General features: G+C 51.8%; 1 protein-coding gene and 2 long non-coding RNA genes across 8 annotated transcripts in view; 2 read left to right on the top strand and 1 right to left on the bottom strand.

The window, feature by feature from the left end:
* Positions 1-15,649, top strand: part of WDR73 (WD repeat domain 73) — a 22,799-nt gene extending 7,150 nt beyond the window's left edge. Inside the window, exons 6-9 of one of the 4 annotated variants that reach the window (XR_008956124.1) lie at positions 401-565; positions 654-1,013; positions 2,306-2,598; positions 14,907-15,649. Coding sequence is in view for 1 of the 4 variants with exons in the window: in XM_026510515.4 (XP_026366300.1) it covers positions 401-565; positions 654-1,013; positions 2,306-2,541 (761 nt within the window). In the remaining 3 variants the exon portion in view is untranslated. The other 3 variants (XR_003319334.4, XR_003319337.4, XM_026510515.4) reach the window with 3 other exon arrangements.
* Positions 11,323-18,841, bottom strand: LOC123001675 (uncharacterized). Of its 3 annotated transcripts, none has more exons than XR_006410819.2 (5): positions 18,270-18,841; positions 17,526-17,748; positions 16,688-16,874; positions 16,003-16,079; positions 11,324-15,052 (listed from the first exon to the last, which is right to left on the bottom strand). It is a non-coding gene; the product is annotated as an uncharacterized LOC123001675 (long non-coding RNA). The 3 variants fall into 3 exon arrangements; XR_007190382.2 differs by having other exon boundaries at positions 17,526-17,627; positions 18,270-18,837; XR_006410818.2 differs by lacking the exon at positions 18,270-18,841 and having other exon boundaries at positions 11,323-15,052; positions 16,611-16,874; positions 17,526-17,917.
* LOC130541963 (uncharacterized) lies at positions 18,237-22,252 on the top strand. Its single transcript, XR_008956125.1, has 2 exons — positions 18,237-18,320; positions 19,303-22,252. It is a non-coding gene; the product is annotated as an uncharacterized LOC130541963 (long non-coding RNA).

Below are 22,252 nucleotides of genomic sequence, written 5' to 3'. Positions count from 1 at the left end.
AGAAATACTATTAGTCCGTGAACTCTGTACCTGTTATTTTCACTTAAGGTGTAAGTGACATCCTCAGGGCGTTCTTTGCTGTTTTCTATCTTTATTTGTTCTTTGCAAAACTATAAAAAGCCAGAACTGCTTTTGGGGTTTTGAGATGCCTGCTGTGATTCATCATCTCCCATTTGCAAAACTGTAAGACAGATTGTAAAGGAATTCACGTGCTTCTGACAGTTTCAGAGATGTGAACATAATCCAGAGTGTTTATGTCTCACGTCCTCTCTGCCAGCTGTCAGCCCCCTTTCTTCCTTGACCTAAATGTACGAGGGAAGACTACTGGCTGGCCTTCACCTCATGATGTTTCAGGCCTTCATCAGCATCCCGGATTTCAGCCTCTTGTGCTTTCCTCCAGATGTCATTCAGGCTGTCAGCAGCATTGCTGTGCAGCAGAAGGAGGGCGGTCTCTGGCCCAGGGTGGCCATCTTCTCTTCTACGGCACCCAGAGTCCTCCACGGGGCGAGGCTCCGCAGTCTGAACATCGTGGATCTGGAAACACAGAAGACCACGTACACCTCAGGTACTGCAGCCGGTCAGCCCTTGCAGCCGTGCGACCGGCCAGGCTCCTGTGACTCCAGCAGCTTTCTGTGTCACCCTCTGTGTTGCAGGGGTCAGCGACAGTGAGGAGCTGAGTAGCCTGCAGGTCCTGGACGCAGACACTTTTGCCTTCTGCTGTGCCTCCGGCCGGCTGGGGCTCGTTGACATCCGCCAGAAGTGGGCGCCGTCAGAGAATCTCAGCCCCGGCCCTGGAGCTGCTGGCGGGAGGTGGTATGCTGACGTTGGGGGCCGGGGCCCTGGGCCCAGCATTGCCAGCCTTGGCTCCAATGGGCAGCTCTGCCTTCTCGATCCCCGGGACCTCGGCCATCCTGTGAGCTCCGTCCAGTGCTCAGTGTCTGCACCCAGCCCTGACCCAGAGCTGCTGCGAGTGACTTGGGCTCCAGGCCTGGACGGCTGCTTGGCCATTTCAGGTACTGCTGAGCAGCATTTTGGGTCTGTTACTTGATCTCTTTCCCAGGGGACTATACGGTGCTCAGGAAGGAGCCTGCAGCCCCATAATAAATCTGGCCCCAGAAGTGAAAGTCGCTCTCGGAGAAGCTCCAGATCAACTCCCTCCGGGTTCTTCCATGGCAGGCCCTTCCCCGTTCTAGCTACTAAATTTTGACCTTGGTAGCAGGCCTTTCCTACCTGAGCAGGAATGCGGTGCTGAGGTTGGTCGAGAGGCCTGCAGCCAGTGGGGCTCTAGGATGGTCACCGAGCAGTACCAGGAAGAGGTGAGAGGATCACAAAAATGCTTCTTGGTCTGCTTGCTTTTCGAATTCTAGCAGGCTGCTAGGTCAGCAGACTCCTGGGTCTGGCACGGCAGTTTCTAGCTTAAGGAGGGTATCTAATAATGAGGGCATCCAGAAGTCAATGGGAAGGACCTATGGAAGGGGAGAGGTTGAAAGAATAGTCGAGAGAATAAGAAAAGATCATTGAAAATGGCAGGATCCAAAAAGAGCGGGAGAAAAGAACCAAGCTTGGTGGAGGAACTGTCTCTTTGGTAGCAAGAAGACAACAGGACAGAGTGTGGGTGTAGCCAGGTCGTGGGGGGACATGCGGGTGCCCCTCTGTAAGGGCTTCTGTTAACCCCATCAAGCAGGGGGCAAGACCATCTGCTGAGAGGGATCCAGATGCGGAGGGATTAGAATTTGAGGCAAGTGGAAAAGGTTTGAAAGAGTCTCTTAAGCGTCAGTTTCCCAAGCAAAATAATAGTACCTATTTCATGCGTGTGTTTGGATTAAAAGAATGCCTGTCCAGGATTGGCCTTAGGCCTGGCGTGTAACAGATGAACAGCGGAAGTACACCGGCACCTGCTCAGTGGAGTCGTCAGCTGCCGACGTCGAGGGCAGAGCTTACGTGCCCTTCAGCTGGCTTTAAGCATCTTTTTTCTTTTTTAGGTAATTGCCACCCAATATGGGGCTCAGCTCTGTGACCCCAAGATCAAGAGTCAGATGCTGTACAGGCTGAGCCAGCCAGGCGCCCCTGGCCTTAAGCATCTTGTTATTATTTGATTTCTCATTCTATAGCCTGTTTTGGTACCAGAGAGCAAACTATAAAAATTACTTCAGGGACACCTGGCTGACTCAGTTGGAGTGTGGACTCTTGATCTCAGGGTCGTGAGTTCAAGCCCCTTGTTGGGCATAGAGATAAAAAACAAACAAACAATAAAAATTACTTTAGAGATTCAATGTCAATCCTCTCTTTTCTCGTTCTTCCTTAGGTTTTGATGGGACAGTCCAGGTCTACGATGCCACATCTTGGGATGGAGTGGGGAGCCAAGTAGACCCTCTCTTCACTCACAGAGGTCACATCTTCCTGGAGGGCAGTCAGATAGACACTGCTCCACTGGTCACTACCCACACTTGGCACCCCCACAAACCACGGACTTTGTTATCGGCAGCAAGTGACGCCTCACTGCACGTGTGGGACTGGGTGGACCTCCGCGTGGCCTCCTGACCCCAGCGTCTTTCTGCCCTCGCCTCAAAGAAGAGGAGGAGCTACTGTAGAGCCAAGGTACCGACTTTGGTCCCTGTTACCCGCCAAGTGGCCTTGGGCAAGTCCGCCAGCTTCTCCTACCCCCGGGTTCTTTATTTGTAAGGTGAGAATAGTAAGAGCTAACCTCTCAGGGTTGTTGGGAAAGTGAGGTGATGTATTAAAAAACAGGATGCATAGCTCCTGTTAGATCCGAGAGCCCCATTTCCCCCACGTGTAGAGTGACAGTGCTTTATACCTGTCTGTATTCACAACATCAGTGAAAATCAAAAAAACCAACAAATGAAAACACGTTTTGTGAACTTCTTTATAGAACTCAAAATGTACAAGGGCCAATAAGCATGAAAAAAGAAGTCAACCCCAGTAGCAATGAAGGAAATAACATAAAACAAGGTTATTGCCCTTTTTTACCTATCAAGTTGCCAAATTGTAAAACATTGCTTGGACAGCTGATGAAGGTGACATGATGACCCAGTCCAGGAGGCACAAGGCAACAGCGTGGTTGCTGCTCCCGATGGTGCGTGGGACTGGTGTGCAGTCGACCATAATTTGTACATCCAGTCCCCTGTTAAATGGCAGTTGATCTTTCGCTGTTACAAATAGTGTGAACAATGTTTGTACCCGGGAGCAAAAGCCTGTAGGATAAATTTCTAAAATTAAAATCGCTAAGGCAGAGGATACGTGCATTTTTAGGTTCTCTAAATACTGCCAGTGTGTCCTCCCCGGAGATGTGCCATTTGTGACGGCAGCAGTGATGGGTCTGTCTGTTTCTCTTCTCTCACCAGCCAAGGGTCCCTAGTGGCTTTTTGACCTTTGCCAGTCTGATAAGTGAAAACTCATTACTTGTCGTTTTTGTCTTTACTTCCTGGATTTGTGAAATCGAGACTCTTCATGTATTTAAACATTTGGGGCCAATTTTTCTAAAGATGAGACTAGCCGGGGTGGGGAGATAGGCATTCTCACCAGTACTCCTGCAGCAGAGCCTGGACCGCTCCCTTCTTGGGTGGTTCACACTGGGACACAGCCGGGGCCAGGGTGGTGCCTTCCCACACCTGCCCCTGCCCTCCCAGGGGAGGAGACCCAAGGGACAGTTCTTTTTGGTGGCCCATAGCAAATAGTAAAGTGTACCTGCATTCCTGTTACACAGACTTTCTCACTGTCACATTTGTTAAGGAATTTTCAGCAAGTTTGCTTTTGAAATTATTTGATTACTCGTCAGTTTGGGCTCTGAGTCTTAAAAAATAATTTTATTGAGCTATAATTCACACACCTTACATATAATTCACACACCACACAATTCACCCACTGAAAGTATATGATTTGGTGGTTTGGGTATATTAATTTTTTTAAAGATTGTGGTTAAAATATATGTAACACTTTGCCTGTCTTTTCATTTTTAAGTGTACAATTCCGTAGAATTAACGGCATTCACAGTGTTGCACAACCATCAGCACTTCTAATTCCAAAATGTTTTCGTCACCCAGACAAGCTCTGTGACCATGATGGGCTCTGGTTTGCTGGCCGTCAGTGGGCATACTTGTATTCATCAGCTCGGGCCGCCCCAATAGAACACCACAGACTGGGGGCTCACACGACAGAACTCACTTTCTCACAGTCCTGGAGGCTGGAAATCCAAGATCCGGGTGCCAGCAAGTTTCCTTCTGAGGCCTCTTCTCCTGGCTTGTGGGAGCCATCATCTGTGTGCTCACGGGGCCTCTTTGTGTCCTTGCGGAGAGAGCTCTGGTCTCTGTTTCTCTTACAAGGACACCAGTCCTTTCGGTTTGGAGCCCCACCCTCATGACCTCATTTAACCTTATTTACCTCTTAAAGGCTGTGTCTCCAAATACTGTCACTTTGGGGGTTAGGGTTTCAACATAAGAATTTGGGGCAGGGCACAAGTCTATTCATAGCAGCTAGGAATTATTTTGAAGTGAGAAAAACCTGAGAAATTTTCAAACGAAATGATTTTCTTATTTAACAATGAAGTTGAGGGAGTGTTCCATATTGGAGAAGTTTAATTTCAAATATTCAGTTTGAAGATGTGATTGTTTTTACCATTTTCTGAAGTCTTCCTTCTGTCCTCCTGTTAGTGACGTCACACTGACAGTTGAAATTGGCTGTGATGGAAATACTTACCCACAGAAATTGGCAAATACTACAGGATACCACTGGCAAAGCTATATTATTTCACCAAATAGAAGCAGAAATGAGTCATTTAGAAAATAGTAGAATTGATGCATGAATTCAAAAGCTGCTTTGCTGAAAAATAGTGATAAAATGCGTGTCAGTCAGTCAAGGTCCAGCCAGAAGGACTGAACCCACAGCCAGTATTTCAGCTGCAGGAATTCAGTTAGGAGGCATCTGAAAGGGGTGCAGGGCAAGGTGGGGCCCATGAGAGAAGAGCAACAGCGGGAAGTTACCCAGAGGGACAGAGGGGTGGGGTGTGGGTGTGACTAGAGCTGAAGAGTGGGGCCTCCCAGTGGGAAGGGGAGCACAGCAGTCCTGCTGGCTGGGGCTGGGACTGTGGAGCAGTAGCTGGGACTGCAGAGGACACAGCTGAAGACAGCAGGAAGTACAGAGACCGGAGAAGTCCCCCAGCTCCTTTCCTTCCGCCCTCCAGTACTGGCCTGCACCAAGGACCAGATGTGACGGGAGCTCGCCAGCCGGGGAGCCTGGGAGGTGCGGGGGGCGGGGGGTGTCTGCACCTGCAGTACAGCAGAGGGTTGGAACCGGCGTGGAACTGAGGACAAACAGATGACTGGCACCACATCTAAACCTCAACGAATTAAGCAAGAAAAAGGAAAAAAAAAAAAAAGAACAACGAAGATTATAAGAAAACAATGTGTAAAATTATATGTTAATTTGAAAAGCTCAAGATAGTTAATTTTCTTAAAAACTGACATTGTAAACTACTTTTTAGTAGAAAATCCGAATTCTCCAATACTCAAGAAAGAAAAACTTGAAGGAGTAAGTAAACCAGAAAGGACGTTGGGGGTGGGGCAATTTTGTAGGTACACTGTCTTTCAAACTTTTAAAGAACAGCAAATTCCCATGGTAGAGACATTCTTTTCTTTTCTTTTCTTTTTTAAGATTTCATTTATTTGAGAGAGAAAGAGCACAAGCAGGGGGAGGGACGAAGAGAGAGGGAGAAGCAGGTTCCCCCACAGAGCACAGAGCCCGATGCAGGGCTCCATCCCAGGACCCTGAGATCATGACCTGAGCCAAAGTCAGAAGCTTAACTGATTAAGCCACTCAGGTGCCCCAATTAGAAACACTCATTTAAATTCTGGGGAACTAGCCAATTCCTACAATCATGATACCAAAACGTGGCCCAGAAACTGTGCTCATGGACACACACACACAGACACACTCGCTGCAGCTCAGTTATTAATACAAGACAGTGCCCCTCAGCACTGTCAGCCCCAACATGCCTTCTGTGAACCCCCCTTTACTATGCTGAAATAAAATTTCACAGGGAAAATTGATTACTTACAATTTCAAAACCAGTATAAATACAAAAGAACGTGTATTTACATACATAAATGTTCACACTTCTGCATGGGGTGTAATCCGATGCTCGCGCTGTTTGTAAAATCCTGGAGAACAGGACGGCTGCAACTACAGACCGATACAGGTGTGCTGTATTTGTGCCACACACCAAAGAGTCCGTGACGTGATTTTTCTGAACTGCTAAGGGGCACCTGGCTGCCTGGGTCAGTGGAGCTTGCAACTCTTGAATTTGGGGTCATGAGTTTGAGCCCCATGTTGAGGATAGAGTTTACTGAAATAAATTTAAAAAACACTTTGGAAAGTTCTGAACAAAAGAATTCACTCTTTTCCCTGGTTTTATATAGTAGTCGCATTTCTGGGAAATTCAGGTACATTAAAACTGTCCTTATGTCGTTGTAAAAAGGTAGGGTCTAGGCCCACATAACTATAAAAAGTTTCCGTCCATCAGTGGTTCTCAAAATTGCACGTGTCCGGAGCACCTAGAGGACTGGTTAGACCCGACTGCTGAGCTCCACCCCTGGGGTTTCCGATCTGTAGGAGTATTAGCCAGGCTCCAATGAGAGGAACAGGCCAGCAGGAGATCCTTCCCACACGCGCACACAGACTTGACCTTGTGCATCGGGGGAGCTGGCGAGCAGTCTCAGTCGGCTGCTGGAGCCGGGCCCGCAGCCCGGAAGGGACGGTGGGCGGAAGAGGGGAGAGCCGGGGCAGTTCTAGCTGTCTGCAGTCCTGATGCTTGGGTCTCCGGCAGGAGCAGCCGGCGCCCTTCACTGCGGAGCCGAACACACCTGTGGCCGAGCGGCGACGCGGTCACGGAAGGTAGAGCAGCTGCGCAGAGAAGCGCCGGTGCGAGCTACACCTGCCTCAGGGCCCAAGCGCTCAGAAAAAATGGCTGCCACCTCACTTCCTCCAAATCTCACCCGAAAGCGACTCTTTTGGCTCACTCTACCTGGAAACATACGGGGAGATGAACTCCGGGGACTGTGGTTCCACCTGGCCACGTCACCACATTGGAAAGCCGCCTCACGTTTGAGGTGCAGCTCGAGAATTTGCACTTCGAGTAAGTTGTGCGAGTGTGTGAGGCACCCCGAGAGTCCCTGCCCTCCACGCACGCCCAGCAGCATTGGTTGTGCAGCACTGTCTCAACAGTCGTATTGTGTCTGTGCGGCCCCTGCCCGCATATGCCAGCTGTGCTTCCGATTTGTGGGACAGCTACAAAGCCTCACCTCCGGTTTCCAGAATGCTCCTTTGGGAACCTGCACAGTCCCCGGCGAGGAACGCCTGGGGTTCTCTCAGCTGCTCTAGGAAGAAGCCCCAGAGAACCCCTAGGGGGACCCGAAGACCATCAGCAATTCACACTGACATCAGCACAGGATCCGCTCCAGTTTGGCTCCGGGCAAAGGCGATGGAGACTCAGCACGAAGGGGAGAGAACGTTCAGGAACTTGTTTTGGCATCTCAGAGATTCAAAACACAAGAGAAAGATTTGGAGAGATTGAAAAGGAAGCAGCGAGAAACACAGCAAATGGCAAAGTAGCAAAGGTGAGTAATGCATTTGGGGGCACCGTTGCGCACGTGTGTGCTCGGAAGGATGTGTTCCAGAACAGAATGTGCCGTGGTCAAGGAGGAGATGACCAGGCCGGAGGAGGACGCGTGGCCAGGGGAGTAAGGGATGCTCTCAAAGGCCGTGTCTGGGGGGGCTCGGCCGCAGTCCCTTCTCAGGCCCTGCCTCCCGCCCCGTCCTTCTCTGGAAGGGTGAGGTAGCCAGCCCCACCTGGCCACAGCCGGGTGGCCCCAATCCATTCCCTGGGACGAGCCGATCTGCACTTCTCTCCTGAGAGTGCGAGCTGCATAACACAGAACGGTGGTCCGGCGGGGAGAGCGGAGTCCGTGCCAAGGTCAGCCCCACATGTGTGAGGCTGGGCTTCTGGGGGGCAGGAGCAAGAGTCTGGAAGGAGCCCTGGCACGGAGCACGTGTGGAGAGGGCAGCACGGGCGGTCAGCAAGGGCACGGTCAGTTTGCGTGAATGAAGGATGTGCAGGGGTGTGTGATTGCCGTGACTGGTTTTGTCAGCGGGCCCCGTCCCTGGGCTTCGGGAGCGAAGCGGGTGTCCCGCAGCTGCGGGAGGAGGAGGTGATGCTCGGGGTCCCGGTTCTCCCAGCCAGCACCCACCGAGCAGTGCTGTGTGCCGAGCGCCGTGCTGGCCGCGGGGATATGAGGTCAGAGGTGTACAGCCGCCGCCCTGGTGGGGGGACGGAAGGAACACTTGGAGAGGGAAGGGGGTCGTGCGATGTGGGAGCACAGGGGGCTGAGTAGCTAACCTGCCTGGTTAGAGACCAGGTGTGCTCCGCAAAGGCCATATTTGAGTTGCGTCCTTCCCTCAGGCGAGGGAGAGGGTGGGTGTTCCCGGCAGGGGGAACCGCCTGGGAGAAAACAGAACTGAGAGAAGGCGCAGCGCCAGCGCGGGGAGAAAGCAAGTTGGACACACGACTGAGAAAATGGGCTGCGCCGGTCCGTAAGGCCTGCGTGCTGTGCAGGAGAGCGGAGGGGGGCGTCCCTGCGGGCTTCAGAGTGAGAGCAGAGAAGGGGGGCGGCCACGGTGCGTGTGGGGACGAGGACATGCGGGCCTCCTCCAGGCAGGAAGAGCGCGGCCCTCTGTCTGTCTGTGCGCGTTCACTTCCTCGAGGAAGTATAACCAGTCAGTGAGGTGGTTCAGATTGCTCTGCCCGCAGCGCGACCCCCGGACTTGGGCAGAATGGCAGCCAGGCCGTAAGCCAGACGCAAAGGACAGATCTATGATGCCGCTTACGCGAAGGGACCCAAAACAGGCCGGTTGGCTGAGACGGGAAGTGGAACAGTGGTTGCGGGGGGCTGGGGGAGGGCACGCGGAGATCGTGTGGAACACGTACGCTTTCAGTTTGGGACGATGAAAAGGTTTTGGTGTTGGATGGTGGCGATAACTGCACAGAAATGCAAATGGACTTACTGCCGGTGAATTGTACACTTAAACATTACGGTAAAATGGCAAAATTTACGTTCCGTATGTTTTATCACACTTTTTAAAAAGTGGATGCCAGGGCCCAGTGCTGTAGGGGGCCCAGCCCCACCCAGCCCTCCTCTAGCCGTGCCCTTCTCCAGGGGTGAGAAGGCCACGGCTGTGTGCCCACAGAGCCTACATCCCTCCGCCAGGCCAACTTCCAGGCACCTGGGACCCAGAACGTCCTGTCCAAATGGCCAGAGCCTGCTTCCGGGGCCTGCACACCCTCCTCCATTCTGTCCTCTCGGGGGCAGGCTGTGCACCTGGCATGTGCACGCTGGGCCTCAGAGGTGGCCAGAGTGGCCGCTGGCGGGGAGCGTGGCTGGAGCCCGCGGGCACACACCAGGGCACCTGCACACTTGCGGAGCGGGCGGGGCAGGGGCCCCTCCTCCCGAGCCGCCACCTGCCACCCTGCACCTTGCACGAGTCCGCGGTATAGTCAGAACCCGGCTTCATCACTTCACGCCCTCCAGGATGGCTAGAACCAAAAAGACTAGGGGCGCCTGGCATGCAGCTCTTGATCTTGGCGCTGTGAGTTCGAGCCCCATGTTGGGGGTAGAGATTACCTAAAAAGAAAAAAAAAAAAAAAGACTACCCAGTTTGCGGGGAGGATGTGGAGAAATCTGAACCCTCGTACACCGAGGCTGGGAATGTAAAATGGCGCAGCCTCTTTGGAAAAGAAGGCTGGCACTTCCTCAAAAGGCCAAACCTCGAGTTACTGTGTGGCCCAGCAGTTGCACTCCTCAGTTATTTATCCAACAGAACTGAAAACACGTGTCCACACAAAACGTGTCAAAACACGTACACGAACAATTCACACTAAGCACTGGTGGAACAAGCCCGCTGTCCACCAGCTGACCAAGGGCTAACACGCTGCGGCGCGTCTGTGTCCTGGAACATTATCGGCCAGAGGGAGGATGGCGGCTCGGCCACCCGGCACAATGTGGAGGGGCCTGCAGACAGCACGCTGAGGGGAAGTCACGAAAGGCCACTCGCTGTAGGACTCCATTTCTGGAAATGTTCGGAACAGGCCAATCCAGAGAGACAGAAAGGAGAGGTGTGGTGGCCAGAGGATGGGATGAGGGGCATGGGGACTGGGGAGTGACTGCTGATGAGTTTGGGGTTTTCTGGCGTGAAGAAAATGGTCTAAAATTAGATAATGGTGACAGTTGCACAATCTTCTAAATATCCTAAAAACAAGAATTTTAAACTTTAAAAAAACGCCCACAACTCTGGCATTCCACATCATTCTGAAGGATACTGTGAAGGGGAGAGGCTAAGAATTTAAGTTCGCTAGCTTGACTTAGAACCCTTAGTGTGTAGACGAGTGCTACAGCGCGCTCCAGCCAGGGGCTCGCGGTGACGGGTTGGGAGTGGTGGTGAGGTGTTTGGGGAATCAGACCTCGGAACCAGGAGTGAGGGTTGCACCCCCTCCCTGTTTTGCAGATGAGCACGGGGGCGCAGAGAAGTGATGTGGCCTGGCCGGGGCGGCGGCCCCTCGGCCCATGGACGAGAGGGCCCAGCTGTCCAGAGCGGCAGTGGGAGGCGGGCTCCTGCTGCTGCCTGCAGGGTTCGTGCCCCTGGGCCTTCAGCTCGGGAGCATCTCACAGGCCTGCGAGAGACGCTGCCTTTGCCTCCTGGGCTGTGGAGGGGACTCGCGAGAGTCATTTTGAGCAGATACAATCATTTCCTTGTGGGCTGACTTTACAGGCCAACCCCCACAGCCACTGTGGTTCCCAGCAGTGCACGGCTGGGGGCCGATACAGGGTCATGAGGACCCCCCCACCATGTGCAGTCAGATCAGGGCCCAAGCAAGGCCCAGCTCTGCTCGGTGGCCCACACCTGCCGTGGCTGTGGTGGTTCCCAGACCCCCTGCAGCAAAGTGCTCAGCGCAGGGCCTGCCTCCGTGAATCTGCAGCAGGTGGAGCTGGCTTTGTTCCGGCCTCCGGACTGGAGGACTCAGAGCTGTGAGGATACCAGAAGCTGGAGTCCTGGAGAGAAGTAAAGGGGGAGGGTCGGTTCTCTGCAGGTAAAGCAGAGCTATCAAAGCCAGTGAGGGGGCCCCCATTCTGGGTTGAGTCGGGGGAGGGGGGGAAGGCCGAGGTCACCTGCACGGTGCCCCATGTGGCTCGTTCAGCCCTGGGGGACCTCAGCCTCACAAAGCCTCTGCCTTGGGGCTGCGTCTATGACCACTTGGTGAAAACGGCTCACCCTTTGACCCTTCCACTCATAGGATGCACTTGGAATTCATTTATTTAATGGGTGAACATACTTGCATCCGCTTCAGCTAGCGGGATTAGCTTCTAAAACCCACCTCCTGTTTTAGCTATCTGTAAATAAGAATATGGGCCAGTATTTTTGCTATGAGCTTTTTCAGTTAAAATTTTGCAATGCATATTTCGATTGACTGTCCTCTACTGCAACTGTTATAATAGAAGTGAATTTTGGGGCATGTGGGTGGCTCAGTCAGTTAAGCGTCCGCCTTTGGCTCAGGTCATGATCCCAGGGTCCTGAGATCGAGTCCCGCATCGGGCTCCTTGGTCAGTGGGGAGCCTGCTCCCCCTCTGCCTGTCGCTCCCCGATTGTGCGCGCACACTCTCTCTCTGACAAATAAATCTTAAAAAAAAAAAAAAGTGAATTTCATGCATTCCCACTTAGAACTTTCATTATTATTTTCATCTTGAGGGATTTCCAAGCAAACAGCTTCCAAAAGCCGCCCTGCTGGCCTGATTCAGAAACTTCGAAAGCCGTGATAGTGAGTCTGAGTTGAGCTAAAAATAAAAGCCCCCTGCTTTGCTCCTGCCAAGTACCGTGGCGGACAAAAAGGTACATCCCAACACTCTTGAGCAAGGTAACAGATGGCTAGTTTCAAGTCAAACTCCAGACCTTGTACGGAGTACCTATTGCCCTTGGTTCCCAGGGAAGCCGCTCCATGTGAGTCAGCTCATGTTCACTCCCTGCTCGAGTCTTCCCTGGAGAACTAACTGTGGACACCACCGAGAGCCGTGGCCTCGCAGGTCCTATCGCTCAGGGAGTGTAAATTCCCGAGGAAAGATCTACAGTCTCCCGCTCAGCCTTTCCGTTACTTTGCTGAGGGGCAAATACATGTGAGATGAAATTGTATGGATATTCTGTTTCAATCTCCTTGTTCCATTCCAAAGGATAATGGCAAAAGTTTTCCAGAAGGGACTCTGGTTATTTCCAAAGTTTTTTTTAAAATACATAGCCACACTGGTTTTAGTATGTTGAATTTCCACCCAAGGAAGGCCTTTCTCATTCTGAAGAGTGAAATGATTTAAAATAATACATATCAGATTGATTTCGTGGCCTTACAAAAAAATCCTGAACCCAAATTTCTGGGATAGGTTTTTGAAAACCATGTCCGAAAACAGGCTCTCTGAAGTCTGCTCAGTGGCAGCAAACTGACATCTTTTGAAGGGAATCTGTCTTCAGAGAGCAGATACTGGGCAGAGCCAAGTCTCATGGATAAGAGAGGTGATTGATGGGGCTAGATAACAAGCTCGTTCTGTCAGTGTTGGTGAAGCCTTTCTTACGTGCAGGACACTCTGTGCTGGAAATACACTGATGGGGGGCTTCTAAGGTGGTGCAAAGACAATTCTTACAGGAAAACTCAGTGTCTTCCTTAATGGCAACAACATAAAAAGCCCACAGCCCATCAGAATGACTGCTTTTGACAGATAAGACTTTATTTAAATAAGTTCTTTGATGTTCATTTAAAAAACTCATTAATCATATTTTATAAATCTAATTATATGAAATTGTCATGTGTTGACAGTGCTTTGTTTTATAATTGGTGGGTTTCTAGAAATTTGTGGGGAAATATTTTCAAGTGAAATGCACAAAGGAAACTTTTTTTTTTTAAGTGGGCTCCATGCTGGGCCCATTGTGGGGCTTGAACTCACAAGCGTGAGATTGAGACCTGAGCTGAGATCAAGAGTCAGACACTTAACCACCGGAGCCACCCAGGTGCCCCAAAGGAAACTATTTTAAGAGGGAGAAACTGTATTTCACTTATTTCCAAGCACCATTTGCTGTGTGTGTCAGAGTCCCCGCAGGAACTGTGCTCTGCTCTCACAGAGACACCCCAAATCTCCAGGAACCCGTGAACCTGCAACTGGGAGTCTTCTTGATCAATGCTGTGGTTCGTAGTTATTGCTCTGGACAGATTTGTAAATAGAAGAGGCTTTCCCACTACATTATCCTGTCTGTGATCTCCTAGACCCGGTGTGATATTTTAGGACGCGGTGGGAGCTGTCAGGCTCTACGGCAGCCCTGTAAATTTGGAGTAATTCTATCCTGCAAAAAGTCTGTCAGTTGAATCATGAAATTGCTGGTTTTGGAGATCAAAATGGCAATCTCATATGATTCAGCTTAATATGCTGAGAGGAAGAGTAGGTTGTGGTTCAGAAAGCCAACTCCAGCATTGATCTTTTCTCCTTTTCCCTCCTCCAAATGACATGATTGAGTGCTTTTCTCTCAACTCCATGGACATCCTAAGAAAAGGAATGTGGAGAAATGTAGGCAGTTCCCGGGCCCAATCCTCCCATAGGGAGGACCACGGAAGACTTCTAAAACCGTATCTAGTTCATAAATCCCTGTGTAGCTGCCCCACGCTGAGAAGACAGCTCGGCAGCTGCTGGCACTGTGGCTGAGCCGGCTGTCCACAGGGCCAGCAGCGGGGTGGGGCGAAGCTTCTGTCCCTGGAGGAGGGTCTCAGGGACGGGACTCTCCCCCTCAGCGTACCAAGCTGTGGAAATTAAGGTACAGGATCATAGTGGAGATGTACTGTGATGGTGAGCCAGTCAAATTCAGAACTGGTCTCTGAATTCTCTCCAAATGAGCTTCCATTTCAATAGCGTGGAGAAGAAAGCCCTGAGTAGTATTTCATAAGCCCAGTGACTTTTTAGAAAGAGAAATAAAATAACATCTGTTGGACTGGGGTCTAAATTCTTTCTCTCCATCTCGTGTGGGTGTCATGGTATAGAATCAAAGACCGTACCAACCGTTTTTGGAACATTCTGCAGTGTTCTTAGACTGCATACTTTAAAGACGTTCCTACCACATTTCGAGTCTACCACTTGGGTCCTCCGGTGCTCACTAAAATGTGAGCTATTGCTGAATCGCCGCCCACATTCAGCACACTCGTAGGGTTTCTCTCTGGTGTGGATTCTCTGGTGGATGATGAGACTGCAGCTCTGGTTGAAGCTTTTCCCACACTCCCCACATGTATAGGGTCTCTCTCCAGTGTGAATTCGCCAGTGGGTAATGAGGTTTGAGTGGTCGCTGAAACGTTTCCCGCACTCGAGACATTCGTAGGGTTTCTCTCCTGTGTGGATCCTCTGATGGCTGGTGAGCGTGGAACTCTTGCTGAATCTTTTCCCACACTCAGGGCACTGGTGGGGCTTTTTGCCAGTGTGTGTTCACCAGAGTGCACTGAAGTGCGAGCTATTGGTGAAACTTTTCCCACACTCGCTGCACTTACGGGGCTTCTCCCCTGTGTGGACTCACTGGTGCATAGTAAGGCTGGAGCTCTGGTCAAAGCTTTTCCAGCACTCTCCACATTATAGGGCTTCTCTCCAGTGTGGACTCTCTGGTGTGCTGTGAGGTTAGAAGGATCACTGAAGCCTTTCCCACATTCAGGGCCTTTGTAGGGCTTCTCCCCAGTGTGGATTTTCTGGTGGCAAACCAGATGTGAGCTTCAACCAAAGCTTTTCACACAATGGCCACACTTAGAAGATTTCTTTTCTTTTCTTTTTCTCCAGTGTGGGCTGCTCGGTGGACAGCAAAGCGTGAGCCCTGGCTGTGCTATGTTTTCCGCATGCACAGCAGAGATGGGCCTTTCCTCCTATGTAGGTTCCCTGAGGAATCCCCAGGAAGGTTTTCGTCTCTTCATACCCCCAGTGCACACCTGCAGGAAAGGGACAGAGTGAGCTAAGACGCTGCTGCTGGTTGTCATGAGGCCTGAGCAGAAGACCCCCTACCGCTGACCACAGCATCTTGGCGACTTCCTGAGAAGCGATGGGACGTGATCTGACAATATGCACGTTTATTTTTACGCTTAGAAACATTACTCTTCCATAATGGTTCTTCCTTTTCCTTGATGGCACACAGGAACAAAGGGCTGTCCCACTTGTGTGTAAACACAGGCTTCCCTTGCCCCTTCCAGATGCCTGCAGCATGCCCTGAACCCCACGGCACCTCTGAACTAACTGGTTGCAGTGAGGTTCTCTCCAAACCCTGCCAACGGCTAGGGCCCTCCCGCCTTGCTTGTGACCAGGGCTTACGAGTACGACTCCGCAACAGGGCTGGGATCCCAGAGCTTCTACACACTTCTTCAACACCCAGTTCTTCCCCCTCAGAATCCTCTGTGATGGTTCCTGAATGCCCGTCCTCTAAAGCTGCTGCTGTGTGGCCTGGTTTGTGCCCGGGCTTCTCTGACCTGCCTTCCAACACAGCCTCAGCCAGCACTCGAGTGCTGGTGGATGAAACTGTGGAGCCTGATCTGTAAAGTTACTGGGCCTCCCTGCTGGCTAAAATTGCCTTGGCATTGCTTTTTTTTTTTTTTTTTTTTTTTTAAGATTTTATTTATTTATTTGACAGAGAGACAGCCAGCCAGTGAGAGAGGGAACACAAGCAGGGGGAGTGGGAGAGGAAGAAGCAGGCTCCCAGCGGAGGAGCCTGATGTGGGGCTCGATCCCATAATGCCGGGATCACACCCTGAGCCGAAGGCAGACGCTTAACAACTGTGCCACCCAGGCGCCCCTGCCTCGGCATTTCTGATAAGCAAGAGAGTTGGTCGCAAAAGGCCCCCACTCAAGTAGTAAAAGGTGTCCCGGGTAAGAGAAAAATCTGGCTCACCTGGGAGGGGCTCATCATCCCCTGGTCATCACCACTCTCCTCCACAGAAAGAGCCAGAGCCCGAGGATCAGGCAGGGCTGTGGAGAAGAGAAAGGAGCTGTTAGAAGACGATGTTTCTTGACTCCCCCTGGAGACCAGCCCAACTTAGAGTCTTCCCCCTTCTCTTTGTGTCTGCTTTGTCCCACCAAAGAAGGTTGGTGAAAAACCAAAATGACACATTTCTAAGAGGAGAGTCCCAGGTTGTTCCCTTCCATGTCCATCCAGGTTACCTACTGTCCCGGTTTTATGATTTTCTTCTTCAGTTTTGATAACACACTTGAGTCATCAGAATTGGTCTGGGGACATGTGTACCTGGTCTGAGAATTACTGCACTTTGGTTTGCTTTTCCCACCAGTCATGCCTAAAATCTGTGCACACACCTAACCTACTGGGACCAGTAACCTCTCACTCACATAAGGAAAGGTGCCCCAGGCTCCCCTAAGTGATTTTGCAAAACATGCCAACCAAGGCCCTTCATCCCTTTGGACGTGCCTTATTGAGGACCCCCCAGATTCATGTGGTCAGCCACATTTCACACGCCCCCTCCTCCGAGTGGAAAGGAATCCTACTTTCTGCACTTGGAGGGGACTTCCGCATCCTCTTCACAGAAGCGTCCCTTCTTCCTCCCCAAACTGCGGCTGCTTACCGCTCTTGTGGATGGGTCGGAATTCTACTTCGGGGCTGTGATTCAACTCTTCTGGTTCTGGCTGTGAGTTCTTCACCATCGCCTGTCACAGACACATGGATCCTGTCTGTGCTTGCTTCAGACGGATGTTTAGGGAACACAGTCCTGATCCTGAGGGTTCCTTCTCCTCGAAGCGTCCCTCCTGCCCCTGTTCAAGGACTAGAAGTGGTCAGAGTTCTGTAGGTACTAAAACGTAACCATCCCAAGATGCAGAGGAGGAAATCAGCCTTATGCAGATCACTGCAGGGCAGTAAGGAGCGTGGGTGTGTGGAAGACAAACAGGAAAGGTCTGGAACCCAGGCTTACTGCAGTCTGCCCACCAGCTCTCCTGGGGCTGCTCCTGTCAGTCCCTGGGCAAAACTCAGCCAACCAAAACTACAGCCAATTTTCAGTAGGACCCAAAGGTTCAATATTGTTAGTAAAGACTAGTAAAGCCCCTTGCTTCCAGCTGGCTGCTGATGAATGAGAGCTACTCTCCAAAACACCACCACCACCACAAATAGCTTCTATGTTCTCCTGGGTGCGCCTCCTGGCCCAGAGTGGTGTTCGAGCCAGTTTAAGCAATTCTCTTACTTAATGGAAGGAACCAACACTCAGAACAACCAATGCTATGCATTTCCTGAAGCATCAGTCTGAGCTCGGAAGGGAAGTTGTGGCTACTGGGCCCAGGGAAGAAGCAAATGCCACTTAACACAAAGAGCAAAGTACTACACGTCACCTATCTGGCTGGCAAACCAAGGGCACTCTGCTCTCCCATTCCCCTCTGTGAACTACTCAGAACAAGGCTCCTGGTTCTCACCTGGAGCCCCCATCTTCCAGGTTCTTTCTGCAAGTCTTCCACCAGAGACACGGCCTCCTCCCCACTCTCTGGATGCTTCTGTCTAACCCAGATCTGGATCTCCTGAGGAAGGACAGTCAGGAACTGTTTCAGCACAAGCAACTCCAGGATCTGCTCTTTCGTACACTTTTCTGGTCTCAGCCACTGATGGCAGAGCTTCCGGAGTTGGACGAGGGTCTCCCGGCTGAGAAAAATGTCAGTTATCCATACTGACGAATGAGGATGGGCTGGAGGAGATAATGGGGACAATAAACCGCCCACCCTCCCAAGCCACTTGTCTTGGGAAGTGAATGAGCAGGACAAGGACGAGAAGGCCTACAAGGTAGCAGCACCTTGGAGAGCAGCACCCGGGTGGAGCTCGCTCTAAGCTTCAGCGACTCATAGGGTCCAAACTGTCAACTGCCCACTTCTCTGGCTAGGCTCTCGGCACTGGGCACCCCAAGTCTCAGCCCTGGAATAACTCTCTCCCAAGTAGGGAGACTTACCCTGGCTAAGGTTATACGCTTTAAGAGCAGGGATAATAAACACACTCATATAGGATGTTAAAACTGGCAGGAAAGTTGGATACTTCGGCGGGACAATCACGGCTCAGAGCCCCCCTCAGGGATTTGCCCAGGTCACATAGCTGGTATAGGGCAGGAAACAAGCAGGGGCTCCGCCCCTTGACCCTGTACTTAGGGGACTGGCCCGCAGAGCGTGACTTACACTGGAGGACTACTCCGCTCCGCGGGCGACTTTCTCTGGAAGCCTTATTGGGTAAACGCGGGCACTGGGTACGGGGTCGCCTCGGCGCCTACAGGGCCAGGGTCGTCCCCGCCGGGTCCGGTGGGCGGCGCGAAGGAGGGGCGGTGCCAGCACGAGGGGCGCATCCTGCTTGGGGGCCGCTCCCGGGGCCAGGGCCCGAGGCGGCGGGACCCAGGGTTTCGGTCCGGCCACGCCCCCCACCCCTCGGCGAGGGCGGTCAGCACCCTAACTGAGAGTGGCGTGGGCCCGCCGAGGCCCTGTGAGTACGGGTAGCCGGGGCCCCTGGCACCTTCTCCGCGGCCACTCAACGTCCCCACACGACCCCCGAACCCCGAGCCCAGGCCCGTAGTCCGGGCATTCGGACAGCCACTAAACACCGGAAGCGGAAACGCGGACCCCAGAAGGACTCGGTTTTGCCGGACTCCATTTCCCATAGGCCTCCGCCTGTGCCCTCAGATTGACAGCAGCGTTAGCCAATAAGCTATAGCAATGGCCTAGGTGTCTACGTGTTTCAGACGAATCATTAACGATGGGTGGGACCTCACTGCACGCTGGATTTGGGGGTTCAGAGCCACAACCAGAACGCACCCAGCTGGAGGACGTGTGGTCGTACTCTTTTCTCTCACTCTCGGGAGCACTGAGAGGGAGAAGGGTCCTTGGGGACAGGAGGTATGCGAGTATGAAGCCAAGACTCCAATTCACATTTTTTGCCACTTAAGAAAGTACTTTTCCCGCATGGTTGTCCACTATGGTAATGCTTTACGCGCGCGCGCACACACACACACACACACACACACACACACACACCACCCTCAGGTCCTGCCTGCACAGTCCTGCGAAATTCACGGTGAATGCTATTGACAAGATGAATACTACTGACGCTTATTCATTCAAGTATCAGTCATCAACTTTAGCCCAAGCTAAACCTTCCCTCCTCCTCTAAGAGATGCATTCCAGCAGAGGATGCATTTTTATTTTACTTATTTATTTTTAGTAATCTCTACGCCCAACTTTGAACTGGAACTCACGACCGGGAGATCCAGTCGCATGCTCCACCGACTGAGCCGGCCAGGCGCCCCTAGAGGATGCGTTTTTAAAATGCGGTGCTGAACAACCCACAAATTTCCAATGCGGTGTGGTAAGTGCTAGAAGGTGCCTTCTAAGTGAATGGCTGGAAAGATACTGGAGAGCAACTGGGAGAGCCCAAGAGGTAAGAAGGTGCAGCCACAGGGGGAGGGGGCAGGAAATTGTACTTGACAGAGCACCTGCGTTGCGTATTTTATCTAGTTTGGATCTGACAAGAGATCCTGCATAGTAGGTCTCACTCCCTATTTAACAGAAGAAAGATCCAAAATTCAACTGGAGATGGACGAAGCTGTGATTCTTCCCACAGAAGGGGCAGCCTGAGGAGGGCAGAGCTGGGCAAGGGAAGGACAGGATGACAAGAGGGGCTTTCCAGAAAGTCCTAAGTCCAGTTGTGGGTCTGAGCCAGGAGAAAGCTTTGGGTTCCCACCAAGTCACCAGAGCAGCTGCTTTGCTTTTATGCATTTTCCACTGTTGAAAAAAAAGAAAATGGAAAATTACTGATCCAAGCCCGATGCCCTATTATCTTAACTCAGGGAGCTCCTGAGCAAATGGAACTGTCACTGGAAGCAAAATCAAGCACGGAGAGGGTAGCCCCAAACACAGGTCATATCATCTTCACCATCAACACCACACCCAGTACTTCAAGGGAGAAGACAGGCATACACGTCCTCAAGCTGCGAGCCACGCTCCTCAAAGAAGGGGACTAAAGGACCCCACAAGTCTACTGAGATGAGATACTTTCCCACTTGGGGTCTCCTGGGCCCTCGGAGGACAATTGTCCTCGGCAACCTAGACAGACCCGTTTTTTGGTGAAAGCAGGCTCCATGTAGGTCAGAGTTATCAATATTACCACAGAGAATGGGATTACCCTTTCTTACCTCTTCCCAGCAGCCTTCTGGAATGGGAACAGCAAGTATTGCCATCAGTTTTGCAGATGTGGAAAATGAGGCCCTCCGAAAGTGATTTGCCCTCTTCAGACGGCTAGTCAGTGGTGCAAGTGTGTCTAGAGCCAGGTCGGCCAGGTCTCTCTGGCTCCCAACACTGCATCTACGACACCACAGATGTCAGGACAGGAGTGGGAGGGAGACACACAGGAGCTACTAGCTCTGAAGGGCAGCGCTGTCCGAGCAGCTGCGAGAGGCAGGCAAAGGTTAGTAGGTCAGTTTCAGCAAGTTTGGTTTCTAGATTATTGGGATGTATGTAGAAAAACATTGCACAAGAGGTGTTTATAAGCAGTGCCTGAGGAGACGAGGATTTCCAGATGAAAGAGATATGCTTATCCTCTAGGAATTCAGGGGATTACAGCCACAGAGAATGAGTGGAGACTAATGTTCCCTAGGCCCACTGGATCATGCATTTAACTCCCAAGTTAACTGGTGGTACTAACTTATCTACACAAGGGGACGTGGTCAGCAGGAAAACCTGGAAGAAGGAGTTAACAAGGGAATCTTGGGCACTGAGCAGACGGCCCTGGGGGGCCAGAAGATAAGCAGGATTTGAAGCACAGCGTCTGTCCCCTAGGGGGTTCGTGGCTGGTGTCTGCCTGTCCCTCACATGACCTCTTCCTTTCGTCCTGTGCTGCTCAAGCATTAGCTGATCCCAAAGCCACTCTTTTCAGTCACTTGAGACCAGGACCAAGGGGTGCTCTGAAGCTGGCTTGCGATGGGAGATCCCCTCCTATAAATTAATAACTGGGGTTCTAGATTCTATTGGTCTCCTCGAAATCTAGTTAACAGGAGCCTCCCACCCAGGATTCGGTCATCTCTGGGTGTACTGAGGAAATCCAGGCTCTGCACCAGAAAGGCTGGGGACCAGTACTCTGGGGTAAATTTGCCAAAATGTACCACCCCTGAGGCCTCCTGGCAGGCGCCCCTGCCCTCAAACACCAACAGCGTAGACAGCGGAGACGCTGTGCCTGCCAGGGCCTGGGAGGTGTGAGGGGCTTGAGCAGTGTTTTCTTGGATTCCCCTCCCCACACACACACACATTGGTTGTACTGCTGCCTTGGGCCTGGGAAGGGATGGATGGAAGTTTCTCTGAGTTGGGACGCTGGGAAGAGCCAGCAGGATCGGGAAGCGGGGGGCCAATAGGCCCTAGAGCCACAGCCTCTGCCGATGCCAGAAGCATGAGCTCAGTTGCACCGGCGACTGGGTGGAAAGCCAAAGGGGACTCCCACCCGCCCTTACTCTCCACCAGGCTCGGAAATCCTCTGTCTCAAAATCTGACCGTTTTCCATGCACTTCTTCCTCTGTGGTCTGGGGCTACTTTATCAAGTTAAGAGGATGGAAAAAGGAAGGACCAACTATTCTGTCCAGAAATTTGGAATAGCCTAACAGGGCCCAGCAGCAGGGAGGTTTGACAAACTCCGGGGCTGTCTGTGGGGGTGAGCCCAGGACACTGGGCCCCCACGGAGTGCCCTCACATAAGACAGGACCCCAACGTTGGGGATAAAGGGCTGGGAAGAGCCGGTCACATGGCCACGTGCAAGGAAGGGCCAGTGACATTTGTGGGTCTTCTCGATGCCGGCTCGGGAGAAGACTGACGCAAAGCCAGTAGACCGTTTGTATTTCAGGGGTTTGCTGTTTTCCCCATTCTTCCCATAGGTATTTCTCAGGGCTCTGGTAGCCCAACAGCTACTGGGCAAGGTACTTACTGAACCTCTCTTCCCAGCCTCCACTTCCTCAGCCCGAAAGTGGGGATATGGACCTACCTCACTTCCCTCCCTGCTTCGTTGTCAGGGTTAAGTAGGGAGGGCTGTGTGTCGAGCTTAGCACAGACCACCTGTGCGTGGTCACTGCTCGGTAAATTGTCACTATAAGCTATTATAGCTTATCATAAACTATAAACACAACCCAAAA

This window comes from Ursus arctos, unplaced genomic scaffold (genome assembly GCF_023065955.2).
Source record: "Ursus arctos isolate Adak ecotype North America unplaced genomic scaffold, UrsArc2.0 scaffold_28, whole genome shotgun sequence".
Classification (NCBI taxonomy): domain Eukaryota; kingdom Metazoa; phylum Chordata; class Mammalia; order Carnivora; family Ursidae; genus Ursus; species Ursus arctos.
Note: the sequence above shows the minus strand (reverse complement) of the source record. Positions and strands in the feature narration are given on the sequence as shown.